This window comes from Opisthocomus hoazin, chromosome 8, assembly GCF_030867145.1.
Source record: "Opisthocomus hoazin isolate bOpiHoa1 chromosome 8, bOpiHoa1.hap1, whole genome shotgun sequence".
NCBI classification, from domain to species: domain Eukaryota; kingdom Metazoa; phylum Chordata; class Aves; order Opisthocomiformes; family Opisthocomidae; genus Opisthocomus; species Opisthocomus hoazin.
Genome location: NC_134421.1, coordinates 57,586,689 through 57,607,434, shown reverse-complemented (window position 1 = coordinate 57,607,434; position 20,746 = coordinate 57,586,689). Strand labels below are relative to the sequence as shown.

The 20,746-nt window shown below is 40.0% G+C and overlaps 1 protein-coding gene across 9 annotated transcripts in view; it reads left to right on the top strand.

Moving 5' to 3' along the window:
* The window catches only part of KIF21A (kinesin family member 21A), a 104,509-nt gene extending 85,261 nt beyond the window's left edge, over window positions 1-19,248 (top strand). For 4 of the 9 annotated variants that reach the window (XM_075428411.1, XM_075428410.1, XM_075428413.1 and 1 more), the window contains 9 exons: window positions 1,934-2,044; window positions 2,605-2,733; window positions 6,324-6,460; window positions 8,449-8,629; window positions 8,932-9,096; window positions 10,124-10,241; window positions 12,744-12,914; window positions 15,831-16,030; window positions 17,965-19,248. In XM_075428411.1, the coding sequence (XP_075284526.1) occupies window positions 1,934-2,044; window positions 2,605-2,733; window positions 6,324-6,460; window positions 8,449-8,629; window positions 8,932-9,096; window positions 10,124-10,241; window positions 12,744-12,914; window positions 15,831-16,030; window positions 17,965-18,058 (1,306 nt within the window). In that variant the 3' untranslated portion in view covers window positions 18,059-19,248. Of the gene's footprint in view, window positions 1-1,933; window positions 2,045-2,604; window positions 2,734-4,285; window positions 4,325-6,323; window positions 6,461-8,448; window positions 8,630-8,931; window positions 9,097-10,123; window positions 10,242-12,743; window positions 12,915-15,830; window positions 16,031-17,964 lie in introns of all 9 variants that reach the window. The other 5 variants (XM_075428417.1, XM_075428416.1, XM_075428418.1 and 2 more) reach the window with 4 other exon arrangements.
* The last annotated feature ends 1,498 nt before the right edge of the window (window positions 19,249-20,746 follow it).

Below are 20,746 nucleotides of genomic sequence, written 5' to 3'. Positions count from 1 at the left end.
ATGTCTGATATCCTGGGAAACCTAAAAGGGCACTGGAAACCTGTAATTATGTGTGTGTCTTGCTCCTTCTCATTCGGGTCACTGACATCATACACCTGTGTTTTTACATTGATGCTTACAAAGTTCATTCCAGCAAGAGTGCTGCATTTTTAAAATACAAGCGTTTCCAGGTTTTCAAAAAGAATTTGTAATAGGATCATGCTCTTTACGCCTTCTGAGGATGTACCGCTGTGGAGTCAAATATGGAAGACTCATGGCGCGGTACAGAGTGAGCAAGAGGGAACTGGCTCCCTGTCTGAGTATGCAGGATGCTGGTGTGAGGCAGAGGAGCTTGGGTTCCAGTTTCTGGTGTGGTTTATTTAATCTGGTAGCTGCACAGTAGACAATATAGGCAGCCATGGCTGTGGAGGCAATAACCCAAGTGTCATCCTTGCTGAAAGATCCAGCCATCAGGCTGATCATAGGATTTGCCTCGTGACCCCGGAAGTTCTACGTTCCTAAGTGCATACTGGTCCAGCATAAAGAGAGGGAAGGAGTGTGTCCTGTTCCATCTATTTTTATGTCCTTTGTAAAGTATGCCTAAAGGTGAAGGAGCCCTGTAAAGAAATAGGTGCTCTGACCCTGAGGGGAGGGAATTGGGACCCCCCCTTCCCCTTCTTTTTGTGTACTTTAACTGCTAGGCTTTTGTGCAAAAACGGATGGGTTACCACTTGTCCTCCTTTTCCTGTCTCGTGAAGACCCTGGGGGGTCTGTAGGGTCTGCACGCAACTCTTGGCACTAGGTCCTACAGGTAGGACCTTCACCTTCCAGTTTAGGCTTGTGGTCAGTGTGCGTCACTTGAGACAGTCTTGGCTACTTGAGTCAAGTAGCTGTTCTTGGTTGTGCTCTCATGAGTAAATCATGTTATTCCACATGCCGCTCCGCAGGTGGATTTTCTATAGCACAGATTTCCTCTCAAGGGAAACTGATGCAGCTTTTTCTCATGCAGGGAAGTTGCAGCTATGTAGATCCAGAGCTTGTAGAACTATGAGACCAGACGCTAATAACCGTGTTGGGCAGGTAGTCTGCCAACTGAACTTTGTCTCCTTAATAAAGTTGCACTATCAGAATTTGCTTTCTCTCTTTTAGTAAGTGTTTCTGGTCCTTATATTCTAGAAACAACTTCTAAACACACACAAAAAAGGATAAACCAAAGTAAATGTTGCCTTTCTGATTGCCCGGCTAGTGAGAGACAAGAGTTCGAAAGAGTGGAGACCATCCAGATTTCCCCCCCCCCCCCGTTTTGTTTTGTTTTTTTTAAATCTGACTGTGCTGAAATGATGACATTTGGGTGTCAGTATTCATGTTGCACTCTTGATCTTTTAGCTGTTGTAACAGCTGTAAAATACTGGGAGAAAGACCACAGTGACTGTGAACTGGAATTATTTCAGAGCAAGAACTAAGAGACACAAAGGAGGAATGGAAAGCAGGGAAAAAGGGAAGAGGGACACAGAGAAGCAATGTAATAATAATCAGGCTGTCAGTGGGAAATACTTTTTCTCACATCAAAATTTTGAATTTGATATTGAAACATGAATATGTTAATACAAAGTTTAATATGTTAGTCAGACCTTCCATCTTCTCTGTGGTATTAATTTGAGATGCATACTTCACTGTATTTCTTCTAGTCCGTCTCTTTTATTATTGAATTAGTAGATCTCCTTTGCATATTTAGTATCTTTTTCATATGTTAATGAACTGTGAAAGTTAATAAACTTGGTGTATTTTTATATTAAAATGTAAGAACAAATTTAAACTCCATAGATTCAAGAGAGACAGTAATAGGTGAAGCACATTATGAAATTTGAAATCTGAGTAGAAGAATGACAGTTGATGTAAGAAAAGTAAGTTTGTAAAGGGCCTTAAAGTAAGATAATGATTCCTCTTGCTTTAGCTCTAGACAGCCATCTCTGTCAGAGAAGAAGATACCTGAGCCTTCACCTTTAGCAAAGAGAAAAGCCTATGAGAAAACCATGGAAAAGACAAAGGGAAAAGAACAAAAACTGTAAGATTCTTTTAAATTTGTTTTCTCTCAAATAATTTAAACCTTGGGTATATTTTCTTGAAAAATAAATTTGTATTTTTCTATTTCTTTAATTCTAGGACAGTTTTTATTCTTGACAGTGAAGTTATTCACTGCTCAGCTTCTGAATCTGGGTTTTTTTTTCCCTGAGTGTTTTTCTGGACAAAACTCAGGAGCAAAGCCCTAAGAAAATGTCCTGTGGAGCATTTGCAAAAGACTTTTTTTTTTTTTTTTTTTTTAACTGGAAGTCATGAGTTTCTCTAAAAAACCCTGCAGTTTTATAAGAATTTCTTCATTTTACATATGTGTTTTCTGCCTGGAGCTTTCACTGTTAGCACGTAAGCTTTCAATGTTGTGCCACCTTGCACTCTGCTGCAGTTTGTAGTCTTAAGTTTATTACCTTCTCTGGGAAACATCTGTAGCTAGCCTTATAATTGTATTTATTTGCTTAAGTAAAGAGCATCTAACATTTGAGGCATGTTGCATTTAACTTCTTTAACCATTCATAACCTGTTAAAGAAGATGTTCTTTTTTTCTTGTAGCTCAGATTCTGGAGCCCCAGAGGCTAGTCTGTCACCTCCTACTTCCCCACCAAGCCGGCCCCGTAATGAAATGAATGTTTTTAGTCGTCTTACTGTTTCTCAGGGAAACACATCAGTTCAGCAGGATAAGTAAGTCACAGAGGGAAGCCTCAGCCCCCAACCAAGGAATTGCAAAGTGCGCTCAGTGTAGTATGTGTTAGAAATTTTGCCCTCCTCCTGTAAGACAGGAAGAGATGTTTCTTGTGTTTTCATGTAGTTTTCAAAGAAAGTATTTTAAACTTCCATGGAACCATTGAAAAACTCAAGAAAAGTAATTTCCTGCTGAACCTTGTTTCCTGTTTTCTAGGCTGTGTCTGGTATTGTAGTTTTAAACCCAAAATAGAAAAGAGCAGTAGAATTCTTAGATGTATGTGTATTTGTGTGTGTGTTTACACTCGAAAGTAGGATTTAGCTGACAATTTAGGACACCGCGCTTTTGTCAGTCATTCGGTTACTCCAGCGTTGCTTTGAGTGCTGTCACAACAGCACCCATGAGGCTGGGAGATTGAAATGATCAGGACACAGTTGTTCAGAGGTTATCCAAATTATCGAGCAGACTGACTTTAGGAGGTTATCTGGAGGAGCAGATGATATTCATACCTTGTTTAGAAGAAGTAGAGCTCAGTTTCCTGACATGTTAGGCATCGATTTCTGTAGGAGCCTTACACCAGATTGCAGTGGACTTGACTTGAGCAGACTCGTCACTGCAGGTTTCCGTACTGATGCTAGTGCCATGCAGCATTTATGAAGTGCAACTCAAACTTAGAATAAACCTTTAGTTCTGACTGTAGCAAGACAAGAAATTGCTTTTGTCTGTTTACACTGTTGTTTTGTATAAAACTTCGGGGTTTTTCAGTAGTCTACAGAGTCACCAAGCAATAGCTTGCAAGGCTTTCAGTGGTTAACTGTGCTTGTAATTTCTTTATCTTATTGCTAACTCCCACCTAATCCTTTTCATTTTCTGTGATTTTGAAGTCAAATCGAAACTGCTGAATCTGTTTGATTTGAGTTGAAAATGAAGGACATCTTAAAGACATATTGCAAATGTTCTTGCCTGGGGGGGACTTCTTCCTGTTATGTGTTTTCTTGGTTTTTAGTTTTAAATGTTTTTGAAAATGAGGGGTGAAGGATTTTGAACTTAGGATCATTTGCAAATTGCTGTTCTTACTTCAGTAGGCTATCAATATGTTTAATATTTATATTTTTACGATTAACATTCTATGTGTTTGTTCTACACTTAACAGGCATTGACGTTCAGAATTTTTTTTCCTTTTGATATTTTCAACAAGCACTCTGTTACGGAGGTTAAATTCTCCATCCATCTTCTCCTTTTACTTTGTTGCCTTTACTTCTGTAAGAAAATGTTGAGGAAATAAACGGCTCAGCTGGTGTTACTCAGGTTCTTGGGCTGAGACAATCTACCAACCTAACTTACTGCTGAGAGTGCTGTTTTAAGGTTATTATTCTGCCTTCCCGTGTTATCACGGATTTAAGGTACACCCTGAGCAATGCTGCACACTGTAGGTGGATTTGCATTGCTTTTCTGAATGGCCGTGCTGTTGTTTGTTCTTCTCGTATGGAGGCTTTACTTTGCTGATACCTATATTCTTTCTCCTCACAATTCCACCACTGTTGATTGTAGGTCTGATGAAAGTGATTCCTCTCTGTCGGAGGTACACAGGTACACTCTCTTTCTCTTTTCTCATTTCTTGGCATCTCCATGGAAGTTACTCCAGTCCTTAGGACATTTCATTTTGCTGCATGAATTTTCCTGATACTTGTGCACTGTGTCTCTCTTACTTTTACCACAAGCTTAAAAATCTGAAATTTTGGTCAAGCATGTCTCCTCTCTTTTTTTAGGGTTGTCTTTATTGTTGTTGAGCATGTCAGTTTTTTTTGTTTTTAAGTACACTGCAAACCTTTCGTTAGACATATTCTTTCTTTCTTTGTTTTCTTTAAAAAAAGAGGAGTAGACGTTTTCTTAGGTTTTATACTCTTCTCTCTCTGTTTTTCTTGTTCAGTTGTATGCTTTGGACACTCAAAATTAAATCCCAGTGTAAATAAAAAGGTGCAGGTTTTTTTATTACGTTTTTCTGCCAGAATGCACAGTGGCTTAAGAGATGAGAGAGATGTCCCCACTTGTGTTCCTGAGCTGTGGCTTAGTGTTTTGGTACTTGGTGAAAAATCAGTTTATCAAGAGAAGGGCAGTCAAAGGGCTAATAATAATGTTATGGTGGCTTTATCTGGTCGTTGTAGCAGTCATAGCATTTTTTTTGTGTGTAGATTTCAGAGCAGTGCACATAGGTAGATAAATATCTTCGGGACATGTATTTTGCATGGCTCGTCAAGGGAACAAGTGGGTGAGAACAGCAGTAGGAACAATGCAGCCTGGAGGCAGCATGATCAGCTGGGGAATACTACAGAGAAAACCATATTAGTTTTGTGTGGTGTTACAAAACAAAAGCAGAGACCCCCAAATTAATAATAAAGTGTTCCTGTATTCCTGAAGGCATAAAAAGGTGCAAGTTGAAAGGTGAATGCCTTTCCAGAATGAGGAAGTTAATGCCAAACAATTTAAGACAATATTAATACTAGTAAAATCTATTAAAGGATTGTGGAGCAGTAATGAATTACATGAATTAAGATGTCCTGAGCTGTAAAAATGTGTAAAATAATAATTTCTAGGACTGTGCTAGATAAACTGTCTAATTGTCACGAAGTTAGATAGTATCAGGAAGGACTTTTTCCTTCCTGTAGCAAGCTTCTGGGCAATACTGTGGAATTTTTACGTTTTCCTAAAGCATCTGACGCTTTTTTTCTCTTTTCCTTTTTTATTTTTATTTGTGAGATAGGGCTACAGTTTAGTTCATTTTTCTCCGTTACATGTGTAATCCCCAGAAGAGCATGACTGCAAGCTGGTCAGGACACAGCATTGTATTGCATGTTGTAGGCATTACCTTGAGGCTTTTTTACACTTTACAGAAATCAGTGGGGTCCCTGTGTGTGTGCAGTGTATGAATGGCATTTTAGACTGCTAATAATTTTTCTTTGGCGAGGAACTGTGATTTCCACTCCCCCCACCCCCTGCTGAGTTACAGTCTTTTGGCATCACCACATGATTAGCTACAAATGCTTGGGAAGATTCCTCTGGGATATCTGTACTCCAACCATATTCCCTTTTAGCCATTTGAGTACAAGCGTGGCATTGGGTACAAGGTGCAGTAGGAACCTTCCTCAGGCACACAAGTCAGCAGCTGTTCTCCAAGCCTGACCGTAGAAGGCAGTTGATGTGAAATGCCTGCCGAGTTTGGCTCCGTTTTTCAGACATGCTATTTGGACTTAGAGGTCTTTATGCAATTTGCTGTCTTAAGGCTGGTCCTATGAACCCAGGAGCTTTAAGCATCCTGGTTCTTCCAGCGTTACACAGACTTTCCCATATACCCAATACTCAGCATCTTGTCTCTTTCATTTGTTTTTGTATGTGATCTCCTTTAGCCAGTAGTCCAGAGTTGACAATTGTTGAAGCTAAACAGTAAAAATCCTTACATAGTTTATGAAAGGCATTCAGCTGTTCTGTTCATGTAAGAAAATCAGATTAATTTTTTTCCCTACATTTAAGTAAATTAATTTGATTTGTGTGTATTACTATACCAAACTCACATTCTCTTTTTTTCCTTTAGGGGGATAATTAACCCGTTCCCTGCTTCAAAATGCATCAGATCATCCCTGCTTCAGTGTATCTATACAGCTGAAGGACACGCCAAGGCTGTGCTTTGTGTTGATGCAACTGATGATCTTCTCTTCACTGGATCTAAAGGTTAGGCAAGCTTCGTGCATCTGTGCTGCCTACAGAGGCAGCTTTGACAGCTTGGGGTATTGTGAAATTCTCAGTTTGTGCTTAGTGTTGTAAACACACTGGAAAATTGTGAGGATCCTTTTTGCAACATAACCTGAAGAAGGATTTACGGCAATTGCCTACAGGTTTTGAATTCCAATAGATAGTATATGGCTGTTTGTAGTGGAAAAAATAACTCTCAAGAATAACATTGACATTTGTCGAGTGACACGATGGAACCAATCATGGTAACATGTGCACACATGATGTGCAATGCAAAATAATAGCTTCAGGGTGGGGGTAAAGGTGGAAATTAGGACATCTCTGGCTTTACTGCCTACAGAGTTTGAATAGATTCTTCCTGCCATAGCTGATTCTTTTAGCAGAGCTAGGGCCATTTTCTGCTTCCCCTGTGCACCTCATCCTGTCCCTTGTGGGTGTAAGAGTTGTATGGTGGTTGTGGGAAGGGTTACATCTAGTAGTCACTAAGTTCCCTACTGGATGGTGCAGCCACTCTATGAACGCTTCAAGCTGATAGAAATAGTGTTTTGGAAAAAGGTATAGTTTCTGCGGCCATTCTGCTACCTGGCTGATAAAAATACCAAGACACGTTCTTACAGTGAATTGGCAAACTTTTGGTCTAGTAAGTCTGAAGCCAACATTTTAGTATTTGTGCAAGTGGATACAAATGCAAAGAAGGACGTGTTTTTAGCTTCAGTAAATGTTGCTTGGTTAATTTGTATTGAGATTTCAAACTTAGTGTCTATGTGGAAAAAAAATAGGTTTTTAAACTTATATTTTAGTTTGCAACTATATTTGTGTTCTAAAGGGTTTGGTTTTAACATAGGGGTGCTCGCAGATGTAAATATTTGTTCTTTATTGTCATATACTAGCTTCTCATGTTTGTGGAAGAATTTTTCCTTTGTATATTTTTGGAGGGGAAAACTTTACGAAGTGTACTTGTAGGAGTACAAGAGTGTCAACAGCAGTTTAATTAAAGTTAGATCTTTTGGAAATTGTTGCTGAAGCAGAAAGCCTCAGCTCACTGGCAGCCATAACACTAGCAGACAGTGCCAATTCAGGAATGCCAATAAGTTTTCAGGTGGAGTATGCGGGTATTGGGCTCTGGTCTTGATAGTTCGGATTTTTAAAGTGACTAATGAGTTTCTGGTATACTTACCTTCTTCGTGCTTATATAAACACTGCCTACATATGAAGTTTGCTCTTCATCCTCATAGTACTTATTCCAGTAAAAATGTACTTCCAAAATATATGGAGTGATACAGACATGGTAACACACTGAGAGTTTCCTGTGTGGACTCCATTTGTGTTGCAAAAGTCGTGAAAACTTCTGGGCATCTGGGCCCTTAGCACACAAAAGGTTGTGGTATTTAAATTCCTTTGCTACTGAATGAAAATTGTGACTAAAGCACTTAACGATGGGATTTTCAGAGGCTGCTAAAGCACCAAATAGTTTGGATTGTTTCTTGTTTTTGTAATTTTGTTGTGGCGGTCAGTCCTTCTGTCATGCTGAGGCTCAAAGCCCCTCCAGAACTATGTTCTTGATGAAAAATCCTTGAATTACTAATGGAGTAGTAGTCTTGATCTGTCATCATCTAAACTGTACAGCCTCCAAAACTGTCTGTTGGACAGTTTGAGGTTGACATGGGATTTTTATCCTTTTAAAATGCAATGGGAGCTAATATACACATCTTCAGCATGACATTTAATGGTTACCCTTGCTTAGTTTTGATGATGGTGGATATTGGCCATGTGTACTCTACAAAAACAGATTAATTACATAGATGTTTAAGTGCCTGACAAAATGGAGGATTGTGAATGAGTGCAAATGATTATATGAACTTCCTTTAAATTAACTGAGTTTTGGAAAAACATGTCCTCTGTGGTGTTTGTTTGGTGGGGGGGTTATTTGTTTTTAATTTTTTCTGGTTTTGCTTGTCTTTATTTAGATCGTACCTGTAAAGTCTGGAATCTGGTAACTGGACAAGAGATTATGTCTCTGGGGGGTCATCCAAATAATGTTGTTTCTATAAAATATTGCAACTACACTAGCCTGGTCTTCACAGTCTCAACCTCCTATATCAAGGTGTGGGACATCAGAGATTCTGCTAAGTGTGTTCGGACACTGACGTAAGTATGTTAAACCTTGAATGTCAAGAGTTTAAATGAATCTTACTTTTATCTAAAAAAAAAAAGTTACATTTAATAGTGCAGCACAGTGTAATTTAAGTACACTGGAGTTGGAGGCTTTATTTATGTGTTCAGCCTAAGTCAGTGTAGAGCACTGGTAATATATGGAAACACAAAACAATTTACATTCATGCCTGTAGTGTTTTATCAAATGTTCAGTATTTATAGTTGGCTTATGAATATGTAATAAGGGAGTTTGTTTTCTTTTTCTGTTTTGTTTTCTCTGTCCTCCCTGTACTCAGGTCTTCGGGCCAGGCGATGCCTGGTGATGTGTGTTCAGGAAGTACTAACAGAACAGTCACTATCCCAGCTGGAGAGAACCAGATCAATCAGATTGCACTAAATCCAACCGGCACATTCCTCTATGCAGCTGCTGGAAACTCAGTGAGGATGTGGGACCTGAAAAGGTACTGAACACCAGCAGAAAAGAATGTTCTTTAGGTGGTTACATGTGCATATGAAACAAAGCCAACAAAGTGTTTCATGTTCATGGCAATGTCCATAACCTGGGTCAAAATATGGATCAACTAATCCATGCCGTGGTGGCTACTGAGGTAATGGAGGTGCTCATGATCTCTTTGTGTCTTAAGGTTATGCTGAATCATTTCAGTAAAAATGATTGGAAAAATCATAGAATCATAGAATAGTTTGGGTTGGAAGGGACCTTCAATGGTCATCTAGTCTAAGCCCCCCGCAGTGAGCAAGGACATCTTCAACTAGATCAGATTGCTCAGAGCCCTTTCCAACCTGACCTTGAATGTTTCTAGGGGCATCTACCACCTCTCTGGGCAACCTGTGCCAGTGTTTCACCACCCTCGTTAAAAATTTCTTCTTTATGTCCAGTCTGAATCTACCCTCTTTCAGTTTAAAACCATTACCCCTTGTCCTACCACAGCAGGCCCTGCTAAAAAGCCTGTCCCCATCTTTCTTATGAGCCCCCTTTAAGTATTGAAAGGACAAACATAAGAAAGGAAAAAGGACTAAACACACTGAAAGGAAAACCACAAGGTTTTGTTTAAGATAGGCAATGTAAAACAGCCTCTTGTAAGGTCACAGATGCATGAATCCTGACTAGTAATTGATGATGAGATGATGAAAGCCATCTGATGGAATGGAATGGAATGTAACATGGAGCTATGACTTTTCCAAACAGAACCCACACCCAAAGAGTGCATTCAAAATAAAGAGAATACTTTGAGGGGTATAATTTGTCTGTCTTTAAAATTTTTTAATTCTTATTTTACAAAAATAGAAGCTTTTGTTTCACATTTAACATTTACACACAGATATGAGCAATAGAGTGTATTTAAGCAGGGGATGAATGGTGAAGGCATTGGGAAAATAGAAAGATCCATTCCGACAGAAATTGTGCTGTAGATTGTATTGTATATATAACAAAATAACAAACCCTCATTTCTTCTCTTATTCTTGAAGATTTCAGTCTACAGGAAAGCTAACTGGTCACCAGGGTCCTGTTATGTGCCTTACTGTAGAAAGAATTTCCAATGGACAAGATCTTATTGTCACTGGTTCAAAGGATCATTATATAAAGGTAAACCGTCAGCATTTGCGTATTTATTTTAGCTCTTCACATCAGCATTGGGATGCAGGCTTCAGCAGAAGTGACTCAAGTCTCTATATCTGAAACGTCATAGCCAAGATGGAAATTGTTTCATCAGTTATAGCTTATGAATAACATTTTGTCTTGATAAACGCTTATCCCTTCAGTGCTATTTTTGTTTGGATGATTGTCTGTAGGTAAACTTTTTCTTGATCTCCATTAAGGTGAACATCAGGTGTATGAAGTCTTAGAGAAATATTCCTAACACCTACTCCTAAGTAACATGTAGCTCTTGAAGTATCTGAAGTCAGTGCCTCTGTTTTGGAGAGCAGAACTAACTGCCTCAGCGGAGGCATGTGGCGGGCTCCCCACAGAAGAACGTTTGGGGTCTAGCCCAGGCTCTTGCTTAAGTGCTGCCCAAGTTCTGGAGTGAGGAAGGAGAGAGAGAGATCAGCATTGTTTTTTTTTGCTGGGGGGGGGGGGGGAGTGGCAGGGGTAGGTAGAGTGGGGGCTGGTGAGTGGTGGTGTCTGGTTTTGTTGAGGTTTTTTTCTTTTGTTTTTCTTTTTTGGACCCACCTCAGGCAGGGGGTATTTGAACTCCCTGTTTCTCAGGAGTATGCCCAAACTACAAGACTATAGGAACTGTACATCATCTTCCTCATGAATCTGACCTTCACACTGCAAAGAACATGTGATTCATGAGGCCAAAGAAGAGAATGAGCTAGATACTCTAGCTTGTTGCAAGGGAATATCCTTTGCTTTAGTCTTTTTACTTCTCACACACTGAAAAAAGTGTATAAGCACATCTGGGAGTGGAGCAGGAGCCAGAACCTAAGTAAGCTTTCTCACTGAGCTGGGTTTTCTCTTTTTCACATTATCCTGCAATTCTCGGATGCTTAGCTGTGCACTGGGCCAGCCTCAGAAGATTGCCTGGAAGGTGGGTGCGTAGCTTGACAGTTTGGGCCATTATCAGCAGTCCCTATGGTTAGAGGCCGGAGGATTCTTAGGCAGTAAGGCGACAGAGAAACGCACTCTGATAATTACTTCTCTTCGTGGTTCGGAATATTGGGTTAGTTAAGAGCTGCCGTCCTGGCACAGTAATGAGTGTAGGACCACAGTGGGGACAACAGGCTGTAATCACGTAATGCAAGTTTGTCATGCTACCAACTCGTGTGACAAGCAAGGAGGTGGAAGGGCTTCTGGAAAACAGAGCTGTCAACAGTCAGAGAAGTTCATCTGCCATTTTTGTGTGCTCCTTTACTGTGGGCAGGCTACTTAAAACCTTATGAGGCCACCTGCTTCTTGACTTGCACCACTAGAATTTCCAGGGTTATTTTGGCCATGTGTACGTGCTGCAGAGTAGTGGGTGTTCTGCAAGGTGAGTGCATCCATAATTGTCAAGCTGCTCTGGATGGTACAAACGATGTGTATATGCATGGTCAGTGCAGCAGTTTGGGAATTCTCAGTGCTTCTCCACGTTAGCAGGTCCACTGGGGGTAGTAGGTCTGGTCACAGATACTGCTTTCCCCTGCGACAGGAAACTACTGGCTTGTCTACTGAGCCAGGAATGTTAGTCACCTCTGTCAAAGTGCCTCATCTTTCTGGTGTGTATCATTGAGCTTTTGTTACAACTGGAACTGATGCATGTTAATTGAATGTGGTAACTTTTAAAATACCTTTAACTTGCTGAACATATTCTTTTACGCTACCAAGCTGTCCCTTTTTTACTGCCAACCTTATTCATTTTAAAAGGTTAATGAAGAGCAAATTATAGGGGATGAAGTCTGATATTTGCTTGTGAAACAGAGGTAGTGGTTTAAAAAGTTACAGCTCATCTGTTTCACCTCAGCTCAGTCTAACTGGGTGAGTTCTGGCTCGCTACAATGCAAAATGAAACAGGGTTGCTTACACTGCAGATCTAGGGACAAAAAGCTGATGAGGTTGACTATGCCTTAATTGTTAAAATGGCCTCACTTAAAGAATCTGTTTTAAGACCTCATTCTTGGAGCACAGGCAAGGAGAGAGGTGTGTCTAGTCCATGGAAAGCATCAGCATGAGATGGTCTGTAACCATTAAACAACCAAGCACCTTGTCTGGGAAAACAGATGCCTCTTCCTGCAGCTGCCTGTGCAGTCCTCCCAGTGTGAGTTGTGTTTCCCATACTGGCTCATGAGCTGTGTTTCTCTAGCCCACCACAGAGTATATATAGGCTCTTGCTTGTGAAGATACTGGGTATTTTGTAACCAAGTAGTAGCAGTTCTTACCAGAGCTGTCTTCCCTGCGATCAGTGAAGCATTCGTGCTGCAGGCAAGAGGTAGAAGAGAAAGAAGTTGTTCTGGTAGATAAATGGTGTCAAATAGGCATCATGATACAGTGGCCTGTGTGACAAGACTTTCCAAGTTTTTCCCCTGCAGTTATTCACTGCAGTGTCTTCGAAGCTGGTTAGATGGCAGATAATTTTGCTCAACATATGTGATTGTTTGTTTATTTTAGATGTTTGATGTGACTGAAGGGGCTCTTGGAAGTGTAAGTCCTACACACAATTTTGAACCTCCTCATTATGATGGCATTGAAGCACTTGCTATTATGGGAGACAACCTTTTTAGCGGATCCAGAGATAATGGACTTAAGAAATGGGATTTGGCTCAAAAAGACCTTCTTCAGGTAATCGAAAAAATCATGTGGCTAATGTGGCAGTCATGCTGTAGAACTGTTTTCAGGCTATGTAAACGTTCAGGCTCGTACAATGACTATTCACTTAGATAATGATGATTTTTAATAGGGAAGGCACAGAGCACTGACTGTGAAATCAATCGATAAAGTACTTGATCTTTACACCCGGCATGCACTTGCTTTTCTTTTCAGTGTATCATGAAATTCTGATGAAGTGGTTAGCTCTGTTTTAGCTCTGAGTATGTGGGATTTGGTTTTTTTGCTTCAGAATGAAGGCAGCACTTGCCTCTTCTATGAGTGAACCATTGGATATCATCCTTGTCATTGACAAGCAGGTAAATGTTGGACTGGGAACTCTTTAAAGACAAACAATGCTACAGAAAATTTTCTTGTGAAGAGGGTTTACAACCTACCTCACTCGACCCAGACTTTTTTTCTATAAAGCTTACTCCATAGATCTCCATTTGTGAAGTTATACAACATATATGTTACGTAATGTATACAACACACACATAGTCTGTTTGCTGTTAGAACATATTTGCTGTTAGTTTTTATTTTTTAAAAAGTGGGGGGGGCTCAAAAGGGACCTCAAATCCAGGGAAACTTTGAAGTTCATTGTAATTTGTCTGACGTGGAGAACTTTGATTTTTGGCTACTTGCTATAAGCCAATCTGTTCTTTTAGGTCTTATGTAGAGATACAATTATTTCAGTTGAGACTGTGGGAGAAATGAAAGGCAAAAAACCAAATGCCAGAAGGTACTGCTGTTTTTGCAAAGTTTGGTTACATACCAGTCATTTAATTTTTGGAGAGACGAGGAACATGTCTTTTATGTGCGCTTAATGTGCAGACTGATAGCAAGTAAACAAATAGAACATTAAAGTTTTGGGACATGAGAGAATAATGGACTGGTTACCTCAAGAAAATTTCTGTATGGACATACTTGGTATTCCATCAATATACAATTTTTCTTGACCTTCTTTCAAAATTGTCCAATTAGGTGCCAGTTCCTTTTCAGAATACTACCAAGACTTCAGAGTTAAAATAAGGATTCAGAAATTCAGCTTCTTGCAGAAAATCTTCACTTGGCTGTATTGGGACATCTACCTTCGTATCTGTCTGTCTAGGGAAATGTACTCAGCAGCCTGATAGCACAACCAGGAGGACCGCAGGAACAGGACAGTTTTTGTGTTCTCAGAATGACTTTATTAAAGTTGTAAGACGCGTCTTCACTCTTGCACTTTAGGCTCGTTAAAATGTTATGCAGTGTGCATTTTTGCTGTTGCAAGTAATTTAACATCAGAAAGAGTACAGGGGCGGGGGTGAAGTAGTATGTAACTGGACTAAGTGTATTCCTTTTCCTTTCGGTATATGTGCTTTTCATAATTTCTGTATTTCGTGTTCCCCTGTTTTTTTGTTTTAAAACTAGAACTTAATAAAAATTCCTTTCTTTTTATTTCTAGAAAATGTGTGTTTTTCAAGGAAGTGAGACTAAGGCATTTGACAAAACAATATAAATAATTTTTATTCACTGTCTTTTTAGGGAATGAAGAAAAGTACTGTTACTCTTACTAATCGTGGGGTAATTAACGGTGAAAGAGCCCACTGGAGGCCACGCAGTGCAAAGCTGGCCCACTGATCCAAGCAAGGCTGACTTTGTAGTTAGGTCTGGTTACTCAAGGTCTTGCCCAGCTGAGTTTTCAAAATCTCCAAGGTCACAGATTCCACTGCAATCCTTAAAGTACTCTTGTATGAATTTCCCCACCTCCTCCTTATCCAGCCAGAATTCCTATTGTTGCAACTTTCTTTTGGTGTATACACTTCACTGTTTTAGATGAAGGAGAAAAACCCACCACCCTAAAACCAGAGCTGAGCTACTTTAAATTATAAATGCTAAAATTTCGGCAGAGGTCCTGGTTTGGTATATATGTGTTAAACAGGATTGGTTCTCTATAGCTGATGAAAAACTTGCTGTTCAAAAGAATTCAGTTACATACTTCATGTGGTGCTATGCAACCCAAGCCACAAAATGCTTCTGTGACAAAATTAAGACTTACAAGAATACAGACACACACCCCCCCACCAGTTTTATGAAGTGCTGCAGGACCAGACCAGCGGTGTTGTGATAGCAGTGTATATTCTAGATAAAACATCATGATGATCCTAGAAAGTGGAATATGCTCCATAATACGAGAAAGGCAGCAAACCAAAGCGGTTTCTACCAAACTGAACTGGAGAAGAGCAAGTCTTGGTCCCCTTAAAAGACAGCAAACTTGAGCTATTACTTCCCCAGTGTTGGTATCAAAAGGATGTTGTTCTCAGCTGGTCTGTGCAGCATTTTGCTTTCTGAAGAAGTAGCAGAATGCTAGTGTCCTTCCTCCATAAAGAATTAATGTGTTTTTGCTAAGTGCTGCACCACAGAATCAATTTAGAATGTGTAATGGGAAAAGAAGAAATATAGAAACAGTTTCTGTCTCCCTGGTGTATTTTTTGAGCAGTATTTTGGATTTTCTTTTTATGTGTGTTATAACTGTTGTACAGACAGACTTGAAACATTTACAGAGACTATGTTCAAATATGCATTTGAACATATGCAGATTTAGCGTTATCCTAAATTAATTTCTCTTCCACGTCAGGTAAGTTGTGCATATTGGTTTTTCTTTTTGTTGTGCAGTACTACTTAACAAAGAGCAATAAACTTGTAGTATAGATGTAGCCTCATGGGTGGCAGCACCCTCCTTGCTCTTAAGGAGGAGAAGGCACAGGGCTGGGATATACCCAGCACCATGTAGCGAATCTGCTGCAGGACAGGAATCAGGCTTAGAACTTGAGATTTTTCCATTTCTGCGCTTGTTCCTCTAGATGTTTTTGCAGCCCTGTTAAGTCTTGCCTGCCTTCTCTTTTTCAGCAAGTTCCTAATGCTCATAAAGACTGGGTGTGTGCTCTTGGCCTGGTGCCTGATGCTCCAGTTCTGCTCAGCGGCTGCAGAGGAGGCACCCTCAAGCTCTGGAATGTGGATACCTTCGCGCCCATTGGGGAGATGAAGGGACACGACAGCCCGATAAATGCAATCTGTACCAACGCCAGCCAGATTTTCACAGCATCAGAGTGAGTTTTTCTTCTGTGTGAATCTTCCTTTTCCATAGCTCCTGCTAGAATTCTGTCCATGCAAATGCATTTAGGGGAGATCCTCAGTTGTGTGATTCACTTCATATCAAGCATGGGAAGACCTGGTCCATGCCCCTAAATGCTAGTAATCTACTGCAGTAATCTCCAGAGTGGGGTTCACACACCCCAGGGGATGCACAATGTGATCCATTGGGGTGTGGGAAGAAAACATTAGAACTTCCGTGGTACGTGTGTATAACTTCTAAATTAATAAATGCACGTGGAGGTGCGTGCTCAAAAATTTTTTGGTGGTATGGGTGCATGATCAAAAAAGTTTGGAGACCACTGATCCACAGGATGACAGGGAGAATTTGGCAGTAATTGAGAACTTTACCAGCTTGTTTCTATAGTTAGGCTATTTACTGCTAGAACTGATTCCTGACGTGTGGGAATTTTTCTAAAAGCCATGGTATGTGATTGTTATTCTACTGTCCTTTAAACACCTTGATTTGAATATTTGTCTCCTCAGTAAAAACGAGCAAACTGAGTACCTGAAACCTCAGGGGACGTGACAGAGTAAAATACCTTATTCTGGAGAAAGTGTGGGAGATGGCAGCAGAGCCCACTCAGTGGCATAGTGTGAGCACAGGAGCTGTGGAAGCTGTCGTGTTATCTTCTAATGCCAACTGCGGAAGCTTCTGGCCTGCTGAAGTGGAAGCAGGTCCTTCTGAATCGAAGCAGGTTTTCAAAGCTGCCGAGTTCCTATGTTTGGTAGAGATGTCAAAGCTTATGTCTCTGCCTAAAGATTATTAACAAGTTTACCACATACATGCACCTGAAATTCATTCTTTATTACTAGTGAAGAAAATCCCAGCCTTTTGGCACTTGTAACATTGTGGTGAAGGTCTACACAACTTAAGGTATTCCTGACAATTTACAGTGAAGCAAAGGCTCAAGTCAGAAAACCTCTGTAGTGTGATAGTCTTGTCCTGACTGCTGCCTCCTGGCTTTTTGTGAAGAGGTTATAAGTTATACACAAGTCAATGTTTGCTAGTCACATAACTCAATATTTTTTAGAAATTAATAAATTCTGCTTCTCTTGCACAGGATAAATTGCTGTTTAACAAGACTGCTTCTTTATTTTCCTTTTTAATTATGATAATAGAGTTTTGTAACGGATTCCATGTGATACTTTACTTGCACATACTTTATAATTGTGTAAATAGTGATTGTTGCTAAAAGTACAGAATTATTGCTTGCCTCTCCTGGGCTTCTGAACACCAGCTCACTGGTAGAGGGGTTTGTTTTTTGGTTTGGTGTGTGGTGGTCTGTGGGTTATTTGTTTGGGGTCTTGTGATTCTGTGCTTTTTTTACCTTTTCATATTATAGACTGACACCTCTCATGCAAACAGAGCACATTTCAGGTCCTGTTTGATTTAACCCATAATAACCTTTCACACTATTGATGGCAGGAAGTAGTCTTGCCCTGCAGAGTCTGTCACTCTGTAGTACGCTGGGGGTTTGCCTGTGGTCTGCTGAGTTGTAAATAGTCACATGATGGAAGCTCTTCTCTGGTGTCAGTCTGCTTAAGCCTATTACCATTAGCTGTATTTTAAAAAAGTAATAGCAGAGTAGGATTTTACTTTCCTTAGACACATAATTTTTATACTTGCCTAGATGGTTAAAGGTAGTAGCCAGTGCTGTAGTAAGGTTAGGGAATCTTAAAAGTTGTACATCTTAGATTACAAAGTCTCCTGGAGGTGGAATGACCCTTGCATATCCAGTAAGAAAATCTTACTTTACCAACAATGCCTTTCTGAAAAAGACACCCAAGCTTTTAAGAAAGCTTGCCTGCGCACACACTGCCCTCCCTGGTCTCCCTCCCTCCCCAGTTTAATTCCCTAGCTCTAATACTGCTTTGTTATGTTTTTCAGTGACCGGACTGTGAGGATCTGGAAAGCTCGAAATGTAATAGATGGACAGATCTCAGATACAGGAGATGCAAGTGAAGACCTTGCCAGTAATTGAAATGATGGGGATCAATGAATATATTGATGATTTTGAGGTGCACTCTATGCAGTTTGCTGCATGCTTATTAGGTAGACACTGATGACTGGAATGAACTCACAAATAAATAAGAGTGAACTCTTCTACTAGACCTGCTGTCCTTAAAATATGTACTGTATTTAAGAAAAAAATAACCTCTTGGTAACATGCTTGTGTCTCAGTGATCACATATGTATGTCTATTATGGCTGAATTTGTGTGCATATGTAACACTTGCGGTTTAAATTAACTGGAAATCAGTCTTCTGTAACGACCATCTCAAAATTACAACCTGGAATGTATAACAGAAGTGCTCTGCTCTGTTTCACTCACAAGTATGATCAGCTGTTTTGCATTTTAGGGTAGCAGGGGAATGATGATGTCCCAGTAACAAGCCTTTGATTATGGCAGGCAGTTTCAGGATTCTAAAGGTCGCTCACACTGTTGTTAGGAAAGTGGAGTGAATAAAAGATGGGAAGAAGCTGTTAATGACACATCTATCTGACATGGCTGTCTCCTGCTAACACAGAATGCCGTATGATTTGTGTTAATGTTAGCATATAATCCTTGTTGACCAAAGTTGTGCAGCTATGTATACTCTGTGCTCAGGACTAGAACCCAAACGCTCGTGAACTGGTATGTTCTATTAGTGTTTTGCCTATATTCTGTAATGACTAGGTGTTCTTAATGTCATGACAGAAATAGATCTTAATCTATTTTTCTTATGCATTTGTTTCTATCATCTCACTTTTTCTTTTTTAAAGCAAAATGTCTTTCCTTTTTATCTAATTTTATATGCTGCTAAATGTATTTTAAATACACTGTTTTGCAAACCTTGGCAGTTACTCTGAGAACTGAACCACGTGTATTGGAAAAAGCTATGTAAATAGATGGTTGTACAAAGAAAATATCTTATCTTGTGCCTGTATGACTTTTGAAGCTCTTAGAATGTGGATATTGAGGGAGGATGTATAATTTACCCAACTGCTCTGAACATTAATTTGTAAATTCTGCAAACTTAAAAAAAAATTATGTAGATTCAGATACAGTGTTTGGATACTGAGGTTTTTTTGGTGGTTTGTTGTTTTGGTTTTTTTTTTCCCCCTGAAAATATCAGTCTGTAAATTATAGCTTATGTAGGTAACATTTAAATAAAGATGTGAATGTGAACTACTTCTTTTTGCCTTTTTCATGATACTTCCTTATAAAAAATCCACTTCCCTTGCAAAGGCCCCGAATATAAAATGTATGATTTTACACAATGCAGTAAAACAGCTTGCTGAGTGACACAGCGCACAGGGTCTTCTGGTATCCCACGTCTGTGCCAGTATTAGCCAGTATTTGTGTTTTGATAGTACTTAGAAATTACAGATAATAGTAGGATTCTCTCATATTGAGTACAGTACAGACTTAAAATGAAGCAGATGGCTCCTGTTCCCGAGAGATGACGGTTCTTACCTTATTACATATGGTCTGTCAAACAAAGAGAAGTTCTGATGCCTCTTACTGATACTAGAGGAATTACTTCCTTCTCAGCTTGAAAGGAGATGAAAATGCATCCTGCATGTGATTTGAGGTTACTGATTTATCCCAAGTTTTGGCAGAAATGAGTAATGATACATATTGTTAAGGAACAATGTATAGGTGAGTTAAAATAAACAGCATCAATGCAGATTAGTGTTTATCTGTCATGCTTTTTGACTCCTCAAGGGCTGTACATGCCAAAGATTTGGGATGGTAACACAACTTTGAGCACACCTCCCAGTGGCGGGTGGGTTTCCATGCAAGACTGGTGTGAGAGCGCTGTGTGCCTGGTGGAGGGTCCCCACTCCGCCTGGCCCAGCGGGTCGAGGAACCCACCGTGCCACGCTGCACAAATGATGCCAACAGCTTGGTGACCCCTGGGTTTGGAGCCAAATGCTCATCCGTGGCTGCCATCGGGGAGCCCTGGGTAGCTGTGGGTGTTTTAGTGTAAGATTCATACGAATATTATCGTCTACAGCTGCAGGATGAAAGTCCTTCCAAAGCTGGGAAATGTCTACCTGCCGTCAGGCTGCTCGGCTCTAACGACCGTACGGTGAGGGGCTGTCGCGGCAGCAGCCTGGACTGCAGAAACTTCTCTCTGGTGGTGCTTGACAGCACAGGCGTTTTGTTTTACAGAGTTATCTCCTGACAGGCACCAATGGAACTTAGATAACGTGTGTATAGAAAGGTCTTTTTTTTTTTTTTTTCCTCCTTCAGGAAGACGTTCCACATAAACCAGATCTTGCCACAGAACACAGCTTTACTCTGAAAGTTCTTGCCATCAAGTAATTGGAAGAAAATTGTCATTTTGTAAAGGTCATGGTATCAGTGTCTTGTTTTAATGGAGAATTCTTCAACTGTTTGTTTTTCTCCAAACTTTTCATTTGTGCTATAAGACTACGTATGTGACAAAAGATGATAGGAAATCAGAAAAAGATAAGCACTGGACTCCGATTGTCTGAAGATGTTTGTTTAAAAGAAAACACAGGTGGTCTCTGAAAAATTAATTTTCTAAGAATTCATGGGAAAATCATGTTCTCTCTCAAAGTTTGGAATTCAGAACTTGAGCAAAGCTTGTGGACAAAGTACTGACTACATCCCATCTTATCTACTTGAATTCTTAAATACAGGCGAGGTTATGTGTTCT